Source organism: Notamacropus eugenii, chromosome 1, assembly GCF_028372415.1.
Source record: "Notamacropus eugenii isolate mMacEug1 chromosome 1, mMacEug1.pri_v2, whole genome shotgun sequence".
Taxonomy (NCBI): domain Eukaryota; kingdom Metazoa; phylum Chordata; class Mammalia; order Diprotodontia; family Macropodidae; genus Notamacropus; species Notamacropus eugenii.
The window spans coordinates 361,847,669-361,864,876 of record NC_092872.1 but is presented as its reverse complement, the minus strand read 5'-3'; the positions used below and the strand labels follow the sequence as shown (position 1 = coordinate 361,864,876).

The 17,208-nt window shown below is 37.5% G+C and overlaps 1 protein-coding gene across 3 annotated transcripts in view; it reads left to right on the top strand.

Annotated features, from left to right (window-relative positions):
* Positions 1–16,349, top strand: part of AK7 (adenylate kinase 7) — a 104,849-nt gene extending 88,500 nt beyond the window's left edge. For all 3 annotated transcript variants that reach the window (XM_072630305.1, XM_072630306.1, XM_072630307.1), the window contains 2 exons: positions 14,874–15,032; positions 15,484–16,349. In XM_072630305.1, the coding sequence (XP_072486406.1) occupies positions 14,874–15,032; positions 15,484–15,522 (198 nt within the window). In that variant the 3' untranslated portion in view covers positions 15,523–16,349. The remainder of the gene's footprint in view (positions 1–14,873; positions 15,033–15,483) is intronic.
* The last annotated feature ends 859 nt before the right edge of the window (positions 16,350–17,208 follow it).

The following is a 17,208-nucleotide window of genomic DNA, read 5'->3' as shown; positions in this document are numbered from 1 at the left end:
TATTATGCTGGTTGGAGTTTTCTGCATCTATATCAGAGTATGCAACAGTTCAGTAATGTTGGGACCATAGTTCCAAAATGTTTTCCAGAATGGTTCGACCAATTCATAATTCCACCAACAGTGCATTGTGCCTTTCCTCCTACATTCCCTCTAACAATTGTCATTTTTTATTTTTTGCCATCCTTATAACATGACACTTTGACTTCTACCCAGATATCTAGACTCCTTAGGTCATACCTCCTCCTGCTCCTGTCTGCTGTGAGACAGGCTTCCTGGGGTCTCAGATGATGTAAGAACACCAACTGCCACAAGATCAGCCCTTGAGGAATAATCTTGAACTGTTCAATCACCTGCCTCCCTCACCTGGAAATGTCCCTATCCAATCTGTCCCAATCCTCTGCTTGGAAGTTGTTAGCATACTCCTACTCTTTGCATTCCAGTGATTCTGAATCTCTGTTTGCCAGTGAACAAACCTAATTCCCTACCCTACATGTCCCTTCCCTTATTCCTAAACACCTCAACCTTATATCCTGTTCACTGACCTATTCTAGATTCACCTCTTCCACTGTGCCTTCTGGAACACCTGGTCCATAATGAGCAAACTTCCTTTCATCTTAAAGTTCTTCCCTTCTTCCTTCTTCCATCATTTGGCACTCAGACACCTCCTGATGACATTGCTTCCCTAGCTATCTTTCTTGCACTGGGAACACTTTCTCTTATATCTTCCTGACTCCCTGGTCCTGATGGTAGAGTCAGGATACTTCTTGTTCTCCATTTTCATTACCAGGTTCTCCTGCCCTCAGCAAACTTTCCTCCTTTGAGGTTCATGCTGTCTATATTACCACCTAATATAGATTTTAATGGTTTTTAGCAAACAATTTCTAGCAGATTCTTTTCCCCTTCCCTCAAGTAGTTGAATACCTAGGTGACAGCCTTTTCTTCCATTCTAACTCCTGACCTTATATAAGAGAACTTAAACAAACAGTGATGTTCTCTCAAATACCTTGGCATCTAGGTGGCACAGTGGATAGAGTGTGGGCCCTGGAGTCAGGAGAACCTGAGTTCAAATCTGGCCTCAGATACTTACTAGCTGTAACCCTGGACAAGTCACTTAACCCTGTTTGCCTTCTTTCTTTATCTGTAAAAAGAGCTGGAGAAGGAAATGGCAATCCACTCCCGTATCTTTGCCAGGAAAACCCCCACTGGAGTCACAGAGAATCTGACACAACTAAAATGATTCAACAGCAACAAATACCCTAGCTTCTCAGTTCTCTAGTCTACTCAATTCTACTTTCTACATACAGATGGGCTAAAAGTAAATATACCCTTCAACTTGCCCTCACCTGAAAATATTCTGCCTCCATGTTCATGAATTCTAAAGTTACATTATCTGGTTGTAATCTTATATTATTCTGTCTTTCCTGATATTTTGTGACATCTCACCCTGTCCTTCCTGTTCACTGTTACCTCCAGTCTCTCTATACTCCAGCATGTTCCCAGCCCATAGTCCCTGGGTTGAGTAACAAAGAAGCATATTAAAGCAAAATAGCTTTTGCCGTCTTTGCAAATGTATTTCTCATTCTTTTTTACTCTCATTTTTAAAAAATTTTCAGCAACAAAAAAGCATAGTAAAACAAAACAGCTTTTGCCATGTCTGCAAATGTATGTTTCATTCTTTTTTTTATACTTTCATCTTTTAAAATTTTCAGTTCCAAATTCTCTTCCTCCTTCCAGTCTTTTACATATCCATTGAGAAGGCAACAATATAATCCATCATATGTGTGAAAGTATGCAAAATATTATTTTGGGAAGATTTTTTTTCTTATTTTTGCCAACAGTTTAATATTGGAATTATTTGTTTTTTGAAAGTTTGGTAAAATTCACTTATAAATATGTCTGGTCCTGGGTTTATTTTTTTTTTTTTTTGAGAGTTCATTTATGATTTATTTATCCTATTTTTTTTTTCTGAGATTGGTTTATATAAATTCTCTGTTTCTGGTTCTAATAATCTGAGAAGTTTGTATTTTTATAACTATTCATTTTAGGTGAATTTATTTAATTTTTCAGCTTTGTTATGTAACCTGACAAAATAATTTCCCTTATTTCCTGTTCATTTGTTGTAAATTCTCCTTTTTCATTTTATATTTTGGAGATTTGATTTTCTTTTTAAAAGATTTTCTAGCCTTCCATTCTATTAGTTGTAAAACTTTTATTTATCTTTTGTTTTATTTGTTTTTCTCAATTTTATATATCAATTCAATGGGAGGTGGGCAGTTTGAGTTAGAGGCAGGAGAGATTGAAAAATTTCTAGCTCTGTTATGAGGAGTGGAATAAATTATGTAGATGCTACCAGAGTGAGAGAGAAACCATGACTGTTCAAGTTTGTTTGATGATTTTATTATTTCCTTCCCATCCTACTTGTCTTCTTTATCTCCACATTCCATAGATAGAGAGTTCTTGTTCCAAAACTTCAGTTAGAAGTGTTAAAATTTCATGTGTAATACATCTAGATAAAACTTAATTATTATTGTTCTGGTCAGTCTGTTTCATCATTTGTGAATAAGGTACTATGAAAAGAAATAGAGCTAGTTAGGACAAGCTATACAGATTAATGTGGAAAAGACAGAGGCTTCAGACCTGTTTAAATCATGAATTTTATCTCAATTGGGATCTCAGAAGAGTAAACATTAGTAATTGTTATATATGATAAACTTCTCTAAAGTAGAGAAAGATCAAGTAGTGTAACTATATATTGAGGCTTGACTACAGAATTGATTTCTCTGTTGTCCCCTTCCATACATGTTCATAGAGGTCTTTCTGCTGAGATGGAGCTCAGGGAGAAAGGAGTGAAAATAACATCATGCCAATATTTCAAGGGTGTGGCATGCCCAAGAAGTAACCAGCTTTCCTTTTCACTTTACACAGCCAATCCACATGGATTCTTGAGCACTTCATTGGCATTTAACCCCCTTCCTAACTGCTCAAATGTGTTTCTCTTAAATTTTGTGTTTGTACTTCAAAGTTTCTATTCAGCTCTTATCTTTTCATCAGGTATGCTTTAATTTCCAATCACATTTCCTTTGTTTTCCTTTGGGTTGCATGTTGTTATTCTTGATTGTAAGTCTTTATTTTTGGTCTTTTAGAATATTGTTTTCCAGGATTTCATGTCATTTTAAGTAGAAACGACCAATTCTTGTGAGATCCTGACTGTGGTTCCTTGCTACTTGAGATCTTTCTGTGTGCTTGATGCATTTTTGCCATGACATTCCTAGTGTTTCCAGTTAGGGATTGTTGACCTGAAAACTTGGTTAAAGAAAAGGCAACAGGCTAAATGCATACATTTTATGATTTAATTAATTAATTAATCAATTCCCTATTAAAGACAATGGTAACATAATGCATTATGGAGCCAGAAATGTTCTGCCTACCCAGTGCAGAAATCTTCTGGCTGATATACATTTTGCTGTGAGAAAGGAACTCTCCTAGTTGAACGTATCATAAATTCAGTAAGACAAGACAATTAACAAAGTAATGTTGGTCAGGCCTTGCGATTCCAGGCTGGGTAAACATATGTCTCGGTGACAAGGAAGGAAATCCCACCACTAGTGAGTGGCAGGCTTCCTGCCCTAAACAGATAACTGACATAGGAAAGGATAAACAAAGTTCAATAGAAATTATGACCTAAGATGTCTATATTTTCTTTACTATTAATATGCCATAACATAGTATATGTCTATAGATAAGAAGATATAAAAGAAAGTCCCATTATTCAAGATAGTGTCTTAGGTTAAAGGTCTCCTAAGGAATGTAGAGTCAGCCTTGGCTGGCTTTGTTGACATAGGAAGAGGCACCCTCTGAGTTTGCTTCAGAGAGAACAAAGAGATTATTCCAAAATTTTATATTAAACATTATCAGGATTTCTTTTAAGAGATAATCAATGGATTTTTTTCTATTTTAATTTTGCTATCTTGTCTTTCTAGATCTTGCCATTTTTCTTTTATAACTTCTTGAAATTTGTATTGTCTTTTTTTTTAACTTCAGAGAATCCAATGATTTTTAAAATTCTCTCTCTGACCTGTTTTTCAGGTCAGTTGTTTTTGCTAGAAGATATCTTGCATATTCTGCTAATTTTTCAATCTTTTGACTTTGTTCTAATATTTCTTTTTTTTTTAATTTTTCAGCTTTGTTATGTAACCTGGAAAAATAATTTCCTTTATTTCCTGTTCATTTGTTGTAAATTCTCCTTTTTCATTTTATATTTTGAAGATTTGATTTTCTTTTTAAAAATCAGATTTTCTAGCCTTCCATTCAGTTAGTTGTAAAACTTTTATTTATCTTTTTCTTGTTTTATTTGTTTTTATCGATTTTATGTATCAATTCAGTGGGAGGTGGACAGTTTCATTGAATTGTTTTCTTTATTCTGTTTTTCAACTAGTGTACTACTTTGCATAGTTTTCCACCTTCTGCCCCAGCTCTTCTTCTCATTTTCCTCATAAGAACCCTAGTTTCATTTCCAATTTCACTTATTAAATTGTTGCTCCATTCTTCCATACATTCTTATAATCCTTGAGACCAACCTAGAATCTCCTTGTACTTGTGGAGTTACTCATTTTTCTGGATTAACCTTTTGGGGGCAGAGCCAAGATGGCGGAGTAGAAAGATGCACATACACATAGCTTCAAACCCACAACCCATAGAACAGCTACAGGGAAGTAACTCACGGCGAATTCTGCACCCAGAGGCCACGGAACATTGGAACAAGGGAGATTTCTGTTCTGGAGAGACCTGCAAACCTCTCGCCGGGGGTCCTTTGCACTGCGGACTGGGCGCCGGGACTAGGAGCTGAGTACAGCCCTGCCGCGGCCACGGCACCGAGAGGAAAAGATCTGAGCGGGCTTCAGGGACGGGATCTCCAGCGGCCAGGCGGGTCCCTCCACCCACAGAGGGACCTGCAAACCTCTCGCAAAAGGTCCGTCGCGCTGCAGACGTGGAGCCCAGCCCAGACCTGCCGTGGCCGTGGCACCAAGAGATACAGATCTGAGCAGGCTTCAGGGACGGGATCTCCAGCGGCCGCACAAGTCCCTCCACCCACACGTGACGGGGGTCGGTGAGAGAGTCTCTTTGGCGGGTTGAGAGGGGAGTGGGGTGCCCCCATAACTCAGGGCCCCCCCCCCCGGGAGGTAGAAGCTGAGAGGTGGCTGCAGACCGGGGCTCCCCAAGGGGGCAGGAGCCTGGATCCATTGTGGAAGGTCTGTGCATAAACCCCCTGAGGGAACTGAGCCTGAGAGGTGGCCCTGCCCCAACCTGACCACCTGAACTTAATCTCACACTGAATAGAAGCCCTGCCCCCGCCAAAAGCCCTAAGGCTGGAAGCAGCATTTGAATCTCAGACCCCAAATGCTGGCTGGGAGGATCAGGAGGCGAGGTGGGTGTGAGGAGAATATTCAGTGGTCAAGTCACTGGCTGGGAAAATGCCCAGAAAAGGGAAAAGAAATAAGACTATAGAAGATTACTTTCTTGGTGAACAGGCATTTCCTCCCTTCCTTTCTGATGAGGAAGAACAATGCTTACCATCAGGCAAAGACACAGAAATCAAGGCTTCTGTGTCCCAGCCCACCCAATGGGCTCAGGCCATGGAAGAGCTCAAAAAAAATTTTGAAAATCAAGTTAGAGAGGTATAGGAAAAGCTGGGAAGAGAAATGAGAGACATAAAGTCAAAGCATGAACAGCAGATCAGCTCCCTGCTAAAGGAGACCCAAAAAAATGTTGAAGAAATTAACACCTTGAAAACTAGCCTAACTCAATTGGCAAAAGAGGTTCAAAAAGCCAATGAGGAGAAGAATGCTTTCAAAAGCAGAATTAGCCAAATGGAAAAGGAGATTCAAAAGCTCACTGAAGAAAATAGTTCTTTCAAAATTAGAATGGCACAGATGGAGGCTAATGACTTTATGCAAAACCAAGAAATCACAGAACAAAGAGAGAAGAATGGAAAAATGGAAGATAATGTGAAATATCTCATTGGAAAAACAACAGACCTGGAAAATAGATCCAGGAGAGACAATTTAAAAATTATGGGACTACCTGAAAGCCATGATCAAAAGAAGAGCCTAGACATCATCTTTCATGAAATTATCAAGGATTAACCTTTTGGGCTTCTCTCAACTCAGACTTTCTTTATTATTCTATTTGGTATTTTCTTCTATTTGCTTATATCTCTAACTTTAGTTTAGGATTTAGAACTTTGTACCCTGACCAGGTTTTATACCCACCTACATTCTTGGATTGAATGGACTACCCCCTGTTTGGTCCTTTTCTCTCTTATAGTCTTGGTGCTCCTACTGCTAAAGTTGTGAATGGTTCTAGGCCCTCCCTTCTTCCCCCAACTCTAGCTTTTGTTTTAATTTCACAATGTGAAACCCAATGTGGTTACTGGCCTCACCTTGTTTCTTTATACTACTTAAGCACTTCCCAGTAGGTGGTAGTTCTATCTCCTACTGCGGCCTTGGCAGGGCTTAATCAAACATTGGAGATTGCATTGGTTGCAGACCTCCTACAGGGCCCCCAGTCATAGGTACCTTGTATTCAAATGAGTTTTTTCTCTTGTGTGATTCTGAATTGCTCCAGGGCATGCATTATCTCACCCTGCATTCCTATGCTGTGAGCTGTGGAGATTGGTCTGTTCTTTGCTCCTGCTTCAATTGGCCAGAGTAAAGATCCCACTGGCATTAGGCCCTACAAACCACACCATATGCTGGTGTCCAGACTCCTGGAATATCTCTATTTTAGTACCCTTTGGCTTCAAGCTTCAATTAACCAGAGCTCTTGCTAGCTTCATAGTTTGATAAAATATCCTCTAAATGGTCAAATGGTCTCTCTTTATTGGAATTTGTGCTAACTTTCACTCTTTCCTGACATGATCCTTTTCTGTGTAGCCTCAGACTTATAGCCTTTTTATTGTATAGTTTTAGACCAGGGGTGGGGAACCTGTGAAGTTTGGATTCAGTTAAAGGGCCACACTTGAGGACCTAGAGGGCCACAGTTGCAGGTTCCCTGCCCCTGGACTAGACTCAGTGGAATCCTACTGATATTTCCCTTTGGTCTTCTTGGTCATTTTTTAAATCTTCTGTCCTTTTAGATCTTTGCTGGGGTCTACATGGGAGGGCTGAGCATCTGAACAATCTCTCACGTTCCTAACTTAACTATAAATCTCCTATATGGTCAGTCAACAGTATGATGTAGTGCTAAAAACAAAAGTATATTACTTAACATTCCCATTCAGTAATTTCAAAAAGACTATTATATTTAATTTTTATAATACATAGTGCTGTTCCTTAATTTCTTTTTTGATTTTTTTTCTGTTATATTTGTCTAAACCTGAAGAAGACAGTTTTAGAAAAACCTGGGAAGACTTGTATGAACTGAGGTAAATGACTGAATCAAGAGAACAATTTAATATAGTGACAACAATTCTATGCAGAATTTTTACACTGGAAAGATTCTCAGCAGCCATCTATTCCAACCTCACTGATGCTCACTAAAACATGCTCTTCAAGTGGTTGGTTATTCAGCAGCTTCTGTTTAAAGACCCCCCAGTGAAGACACTGCTATTTCCTGAGCTCATAGGAGCATAGAAACTCATTCCACTTTTGGATGGTTCTAATTAAAAGGAAAGATTTTCTTTATATCAAGCCTAAATTTGCCTCTTTGTAATTTCCACTCCTTATTTCCTGTTCTTCCTTTGGGGGCCATCCAGGATAGGTATAGTCTTTCTTCTACATAACAGCTTTTCAGAAAGTTGAAGATAGCTGTCATTGTTTTTTACCTGTAAGTCTGGCCTTCCTCATTTTAAAGATGAAGAAATGGATACTTTCAGTGATTTGCTTAATGCCACATAACTACTCTGTGATTTGAGAATATGTTTCAAAGAATTATTGTCTTTTCAATCAATTGTAAATGAAATTTTTATTTTTTTAAATCAGTAAAATTTTATTCTTTCTCTGTACCTTTCCTCTTCTCCTCACTGAGAAAGAGAAGTAAAACCCATTATAAACATGTATAGTCAAGCAAAACAAATTCCGCCATTGAGTATGGCAAAAAAAAAAAAATATGTCTGCATTCTTGAGTCCATCACCTCACTGTCAGGAATTTGGTAGCTTGTTTCACCATGAGTCCTCTCGGATTGTGATTGGTCATTGCTTTTATTAGAGTTCTAAAGTCTTTTAGAGTTGTCCTTGCAATAATATTATTGTTATATAATTTGTTTTTCTGGTTCAGCTCTCTTCACAATAATACAATACAATAATATTCCACTACATTTATATACTATAACTTGTTTAGCTATTCTCCAATTGATGAGTAGCCCCTCAGTTTTAAATTCTGTGGTACCTCAAAAAGAGTCACTATATTTTTTTACATATGAATCCTCTTCTTCTTTTATCTCTTTGAGGTATGGACCTAATGTTAGTATCACTGTGTTGAAGGATTTGCTTGGTTTAATACTTTTGGGGAGTAGTTCCAAATTGCTTTCCAGATTGCCTGGAACAGTTCACATTTCCACCAAACTGCATGAATGTACTTGTTTTCCCATAGCCCTCTAGCATTTGAACCCATTTTCCCAGCATTTTCCTTTTTTTGTCAGCTTTGTCATTCTTATGGGAATGAGGTAGAATCTTGCAGTTGTTTTAATTTGTATTTTCTAATTATTAGTGATTTAAAGCATGTTTTTTATGACTGTTATTGATAGCTTGGATTTCTTTCCTGAAAAGCACCTGTTCATATCTTTCATCCATATCAATTGGGGAATGATTTTTGTTCTCGTAAATGTAAATCAGTTCCCTATATTAATGAGGTATTTATTGAGTATCCATTCACTACTCTAAAGTGTTGTGAAGAAAATGTTATATAGGAGATAATTAAAATAGATTAGTTAATAAATATTTACTGAATGCTGCCTGCTGTGTCTGAGAGAATGCTGTAATGGAAAGAGTGCTACATGCTGAGTCAGAAGATGTGTGTTTCAGTCATTGCTGTTACCTTGTACAAATGCTTTCACATGTTACTCTTGGGAATCTTCTTAGCTTAGAGTTCAAAGCTCTTCACAATATTACTTGTGAGCCCCCACAGCTGTATTTTTTTAATTAACCAACTAGAGGTCACATTAGCTCAAAGCAAAAGACATTTAATTAAATAGGATAGCAAAATAAGTGATAAGAAAGACTCCTTATACACACACAAGACACAAGGGTACACTCTCCCACAGGTTGGAATTCCATTGTTGGAAGAAGGGATAAATTCAGGGAACTCTGTGGGTAAGAAATATGCATAAAGGGAAATGTGAATAAAAGGGGGACATGCACAAAGGTACACAAATAATAAAGAACAAAAGTTGTCTTGTATCACTGGTGATCAAAAGTTATATGTAACCAAGCCTTACTCTTTTTAAAGTAGCATCTCTTCTGGAGTGCTTCTCTTCCTCAAGTGTTGCTATTTGTTTTTTCAAGAGCTGAAAATGTGTACTGGTGATATCATTAGGCCATTTCTCTGTTTGGTGTCTACTGGTCCTTTTTGTCATTTGTGGGCCTTCAGTTTTTAAATGTCTTTCCCCCATGTGGTGGATAGATTGGGAGTTCTCTATCCACTCATAGCATCAGAGCACTTAAGGCTTTCTTTTGAACTTTCTGTCTTGTACTGCCACATGAAAGGTTCAGTCAGATTCTTTGGCTTAGAGTAAAAAAATTCCTTTCAGTATCTTTTTTTTTTTTTTTTTACTCCCATGTATTCTTTTCTATCTCTTACCAGGAATAAGACTGAAAGAGGCTAGATGGAGCTATTAACCTTTGCCCTACTTCCCTATAGTATAATGTCACTCTTCTTCATATGCTTAATCCCTGGAGTTTGCAAGTATGATGTGACATTGTATCCTGAGTCCTGTCCTCTCTTCATTATCTTATCAGCACAGCCCAATGGGTTAACTTTCTACCTTTATGTAGATGACTCCCAATCAGATATATGGGCATGGGTATGTATATGTGTGTGTGTGTGTGTGTGTGTGTGTGTGTGTGTGTGTATCCATGTAGGTGTAGATGTGTAGATATAGATAACCCTATTTACTCTCCTGAATGCTGTCTCTATATTGCAAGCTGCCTTATATATCTCCCCTGATGTTACTTAAGCATATCAAAGTTTCTATATCCAAAACGGAGCTTATTACCTAGCCTGCCAAACATTTTCCTCTTACTTACTTACTTACTTTCTTATTTCTGTTGAAGGCACCTCCATCCTTCCAGCCATTCAGGTTTACAACTTTAAACCTTTCCCTTTTCCTCAGCCAATCAGATGCCAAGTGTTAATATTTCTACCTGCACAACATCTCTTACATGTAACAACCTCTCTTCATTCACACTGCTGTTACTGTAGGTTAGCCCTATGTTTCACAGATAATACATGGGAAGCACTGGAGTTTTGGATTCTGTCCTCTAACAGGTTCACTCGATCTGGTCAGACAGACACCTTCAGAGGAGTTAATAATCTTACATTGTTCTAGTCTAGTCTTCTCAAAAAGGTTGCTGATAATGGGAGAACCAGCTCCTACAGCATTCCATATTCACCTTTCTTTAAGTGGGGGCAACTACCCCTACATCTTGATGGGGTCATTCAAAACAGGCACAGCTTGTACACTCTCCTAAATCCCCTCACACCTTGGTGGGGGCTGGTCAAGATTCCCCTATGGGTTCCTATGACTTCCACTATGGATTCCCTGTGGCTTCCCACCTCACAGTGCCCACTTGCTTTATAGGGCAACAGACAAAGAAGACATATTGCCAACAGTGGTCTTACAGGTTAACTTTAGCCATATCGTCATTCTGTACAAATGTAATAAATATCAATTATGTCACCCCATATCTCATTGCATAGCTTCAGTAGGACTGCCTATCACTATGTTTCTGGGAATTACTGTCTAGGATCCTTGAGACTATTATTATCCAAGACCTGGAAACTAGGCATTGCCATGACCATGGACTCTGAGGAACTAAACTCTAAAAGGATAACAAAATCCTCCTTACTTACACTCCTATTATCTCATTTCATCTAGATATTACTGTAAGCCACCTAGTCGGTCTTTCAGCCCAAAATGATATTACTATAAGTGTAGATTTCACTATGTCACTCTCCTTTACAAGAATTTCCAATAATTCCCTCTTGCCTCCAGGATAGAATATAGTCTAGTATGTTTGACATTTAAAGCCTTTTACAACCAGGCTCAAGCCTACCTGTCCACCATTATTATTCCTCTTCATGCAGACTGCATTTTGTCCAGAATGGCCTGCTTGTTGTTCACCAGTGCACAGAGTACCATATTATGTCCCCATGCCTTTGCAGAGGCTGTCACCCAGTCCTGGAACACACTACCTCCCATCCTTCTGTTTGGGTTTTGTCTTTGTCCAGTCCCTAGTATAGGTTCTGTCACATAGTAGGTATTTAATAAATGCTTTTTGAATGAATGAAGGATTGTGTGACCCTCAGCATAACACTTTGACTCTCAGATTCTGTTTCCTTTTCTATAAAGAGGAGATAATAACACTTACATTACCTACTGCACAAGGTTGTTTTTTTTAATATATTCATTTTATTTATTTTTAATGCTCTATAATCACTACCATAAAACTGATTTTTTTCCCATTACCTACCCCCTTCACCCCCCTCCCTCCCCAAGATGGCATACAATTCTATATAGGATCTACACATACATTCCTATTAAATACATTTTTCATTATAGTCTTGCTGTGTAGAAGAACTAAAATAAATGAGAGAAATCATATAACAAACCAAAACATGATACATACACACACACAAAAAAATGATCTGTTACATTCTGCGATTGAATTCCATAGTTCATTCTCTGAATGTGGAAGGCATTTTGCATTGCTATGAAGATCCAAGCCTACCAGAAAAAACTCTCACACACTGTGGTCGTTGCTGTGCAGAAAGTTCTCTTGGTTCTGCTCCTTTCACTCAGCATCAGATCATATAAGTTTTTCCAGGCCTCTCTGAAGTCTTCCTGTTCATAATTTCTTACAGCACAATAGTATTCCATTACATTCATATACTATAATTTATTCAGCCATTCCCCAATTGATGAGCATCTTCTTGATTTCCAGTTTTTGGCCACTATACAGAGTGTTGCTATAAATATTTTTGTACATGTGGGACCCTTTCCCATTTTTATGATCTCTTGGGGATACAGTCCTAGAAGTGATATATCTAGGTCAAAGGGTATGCACATTTTTGTAGCCCTTTGGGCATAGTTCCAAACCGCTGTCCAGAATGGTTGGATGAGCTCACAACTCCACCAACAATGAATTAGTGTTCCAACTCTCCCACATCCTCTCCAACATTTATCATTTTCCTATTCTGTCATGTTTGCCAATCTTATAGGTGTGATGTGGTACCTCAGAGTTGTTTTGATTTGCATCTCTCTAATCAAAAGTGATTTAGAGCATTTTTACATATGATTATAGATATCTTTAATTTCTTCCTCTGAAAATTGCCTGTTCATATCCTTTGACCATTTATCAATTGGGGCACAAGATTATTTTGAAGGAAATGCTTTATAAGTCTTCAGAGATGTTGAGGTAGTGAGGCCTGTGCCAGGCCTTAAAGTCAAATATTCAAATAATAGCTCACACTTATATGAAATTTTATAGTTTATAAAAATCCCCTGCCCTATACAGTTTATTTTTGGGGACAGGTCATAACACATATGAAAAATAAATACACTGTTTCTAGTTTTCTCACCTGTAAAATAAGAAGGAGTTGGACTATGTAGCCTCTAAGGTATGTTTCAACTCTGAACTATGATCTTATGACTTAAATAGTGAGTGTAATTGCAGTAGGAGTTTACAGAAAAAAACAGAAGATCATTATTGGCTAGACCTATCATATTCATGCCTAAGATGAACCTTGAAAGGTGGATAGTTATTTGGACAGGCAGAGAGGAATAACAGTAAACATAATAGCTGGCACTTCTATAGTGCTTTAAGGTTTTAAAGCATTTTGCATAGATTTTCTCATTTGATACTCACAGCACCCCTCTGAGGTAGGTGATATAGATATTATTATCCCTATTTTACAAATGAGAAAAAATGAGACTCAGAGGAGTTAAATGAAGTACCCAGGGTGCCCAACTAATATGTGCCAGGGTCAGAATTCAAACCCAGGTCTCTTGTAATGCCAAGTACTACTCCTTTTTCCAGTATACTATGCTCCCTTTAAGAAAGAAGAAAACATTTCAGGTTGGGGGAATAGTATGAACAAAACAGGGAGTTGGAATTTTGCCTACGGTGAAGGCGTCAGCAGGGAAACCATCTTAATTAGAGGAGAAGATTTGTTGAAAAGTAGTGAGAAATAATGCTGGAGATCTAGGTTTAGAGTCAATTTATGGAAAGCCTTAAAAGTCAAGCAAAAAAGTTTAAGAGGTTCATAATAAAGAATCATTTTGGGAATTAAAGTTATTGATGCCTATGTACTGTATAATTTCTCCCCCAGGAATTTTTTTAAGGCAAGATAAAGACAAATGCCAAAAGAATGTGGACATTCAGAAATAACCTTCACTTTATTGTTCTCTACAACACTTTAGTTCAATGCCATTGATATTTTTATACTTCGGGTTTATATTTTAATGGTATCCCTTACCAATGAGGCTTTTTAAAATTCTCACCACATTTTGCCTAACCTCAAGCTGGTAATAACTTCCTACATCAAATTACCTAGTATTTATTTTGTATGAATTTATTTACAGATGGATGATGTGTCTTCTCTGATGGAATATATTTTCCCTAAAGGCAGAGGCTTTTTCATTTTTGTCTTTAAATTCCCACAGGTCTACCACAGTGCCTGACACGTAATAGGAACTCGATAAATGCTGAGTGATTGATAGTTATAGCTGGATTTTGTTGAGCTACTCCGTGGGCTTAATGGCATATTATGAAAGTATATTATGGATACACTGACCATAGTATTTGAACCAAAAATTGAAACATGTGGTCTGGCAAAGGACATGTCATTATTATAAACTCATATATGTCAATCAACTTTGAAGTTTGTATTGTCCCAGAAAATCTGGGATATATGATCATTGTAACTGTGAGCTGGTATAAAGTTGGGGTGAAATAGCTGCTTTACATGATGGCAGTGGTAAATGGAGGGAAAGCAATGAAGAATCAACTGTGACAATTGGCATTAGTCTTAAAGGAGTCTAAGCAGGATGGGGCCATCTACACAAGGTAGATAATTTACATTGTTCCCTGCAGAAGATACTAGTAGACATTTACATAATGCATTGAGGGTTACTGATCCTCACAGTAACCCTATGAGGTATGTGCTGTGATTATCCTCTTTTATAGATAAGGATATAGATATAGATAAGGAAACTTAGGCCAAGAGATGATAAATGCCTAGAACAAGGCAGATAATAAGTAACCAAGCCAGCTTTTGAAACTAGGTCATTTGATTCCAGATACAATGTTTTTTTTTCTTCTCTACCACATGGCTAGCAAGTGTTTTAAGGCCAGATTTGAACTTCAAGCTTCCTGACTTCAAGTCCAGTATTCTGTTTATTATGTCAAACTGCCTTAGGGAAAATCTCAAGTAGGAACAGGAAGGGAAGAAGGAAATACTGCTTCCAAGAAGAGAAATAATCCACCTTCTCTCTCTGCTCCCCTCCAACCTCCCCCTATGAGAGTGTGTGTGTGTGTGTTCACAATCTGAACCATATGCCATAGTCTCCCACAACCTCCTAGGTCTAAAATGTTAATTTGTATTCATTGGCATTTGATACTTCATTGAGTTTTTTTTCTCAAATATTCTATTTGCAGAATAAACGACTAGAGGAAGTAAAAAGAGAAGAAAGAGAATTACTAGAGGCACAGTCTGTTCCACTTAGAAACTATTTAATGACAAATGTGATGCCAACACTCATGCGAGGCCTGAATGAATGTTGTAAGGTCAGGCCAGATGATCCTGTCGATTTTCTGGTAAGGAGACAGTTAACTTTTTTAAAAAAAAATTACACCATCTTGAAAGTAGATGTTAGAAAATGAATCCATGATTTCACTGATGTAGGTACCCTTTCCATTATAGTCTGAGGTCTCTAACCAATTCACTTTATCAGTTTTTGTGATGGACATGTCCTTCATGTCAGTCTAGATCCTTGCCCTTTCCCAAATACTCCATTGTGCATGTGGCTCACACACTGGAGGTATCCCAATTGAAAACAAAGAATCTAAATTAATTAATGTGGAGAAATGTTTGCTATCCTTTGGTTTAGAACCTCAAATATATTTACAACTTATACAGAACCTTAATTTTGTCATAATAGTTTTAATTATTTTGTCATAAAATTCCTAGTCATTATTTGTATAAAAACATATCTTTATAAGAAGTGTTTTGAAAATGGCTAATGTTTTCTTTTTATTTCAATTATAGGCAGAGTATCTCTTCAAGAACAACCCTGAAATGGAGTGAAATTGAAAATATCTCATATTTTTAAAGAACTAGAAATAAATTTAACATAGTAATCTGAAAGATAGTTTCAAAAATTTAGGGGGTATTTTGGGCAAACGTTAGTTTTATTTCCCTGCAAACAAGTGTTCTATTTATTTAGTAAAACCGTTATTCTTAGCCACATGTTAATGAGTGACTTTTTCTTTGGCCTGGATCTGTAATTTCATCAGTATAGGGAACTCCTCATGAGGAAATTTCCCCTACCAGTGCAGATCAATAGCTGTTCTGCATTGCATAGTATTAGAGAGATTCCTGGGGAACTGAAAGTGAGATGTTAACTCATATAACCAGTTTCTATCAGAAGTAACACATAAACCCAGATCTTCCCAACCCCAAGGTCACTTGTCTATCAGGCTTTGTCTCCACAAATGACCAATAAATGCAAAGTAGAATTTGGAAGGGTATAGATGATGGGATAGCTCCAGGTAGCTCACATCACCAGTTTTGATCTTAGATTATCATTAAATACTTTATACATCACTGATTATAGATAGTATTTATTTACAGTATAAGGAAAAACCAAATTAGTTATAACTTTGGTAGGAGTTAGGGTTTTTTAATGACCAAAGCACCAGTGGCATTAAATGTCTATTTTAAAATAATTACTAATACTTTTAACTTAAAATAAATGAAACATAATTCATCTTCATTAGGAAACTTTCTTATACTGCAGTAAATACAGGGTAAGAATTCTAACATATATACATGGAATAATTGTAAACTTCTCAGGGGAAATATTCTTGTAATGGCATATATGATTTAAATAAAACACTTATAATAAATGGAAATTTGCTTCATGTGTAATGGGGGCTGTACCTCATAGAGCATGAGTGGACATGGGCTTGCCAACACTACCCCATGAAGAGTTTGCTTTGTGGCTCTGGCCATTTCTGGGAAAGCATATGCTTCTGAAGGCACAGTCCTTAGGAGTAACACAGCAAACGATAGGCAGACCCGTGTTTACTCCCCTATAATGGCTAAAGGAGGAGGAGGCTGCGTGAAAGCTACATCAGAACTTTAGAAAGGTAGACTCCAGACTACACATACAGTTCTAAGTGAGAAAAAGGTCTTGATCCTGTTCTTTAGAGGTCAGGCTTCCTAAGAACTGAACCTGGTCCATATAAGTGGGTACAAAACTGAGAGGATCCCTTTACAGAGTGGGAGAGGGCCTAGCTCCCTACCCTTTTATTGTCATACCTGGAAAACTCATCTGGAATATGAAAGTCCAACTCCTATAAACTACATCACTTAATTCTTTTGGGGAATCCCTTACGTGTTCTAGGCTTATCTGAGTTTTCTTTCTTCTTAAGTTAACTCCTTTTGCTCTACTGTGAGATAAAAATTGGAACTCCATTTGGATTGCCCCATACATCAACTGAAGTATATGAGGGAAATGTCAGGTATTTTATTTGTGGCAGGAATCCAGAAGAATTTTTTAAAAGGGTAACTTCCAGTTGACTTCAGGTCCCTAATCCCTATAGAAAGATCCTGGGTATTCTATTCTGGTAATGTTCCCCTCTGAGAAGGGAAGGTAAATAATTCCTTTTCCTTTTTTAAAAAACTTTTTCACTTGTTAATTATTTAATTTTCTTTTCCTCCTTCCCCTCATGTTCCCCTCTCATTTTCTTGGGTTGGGACAGGCCCTTC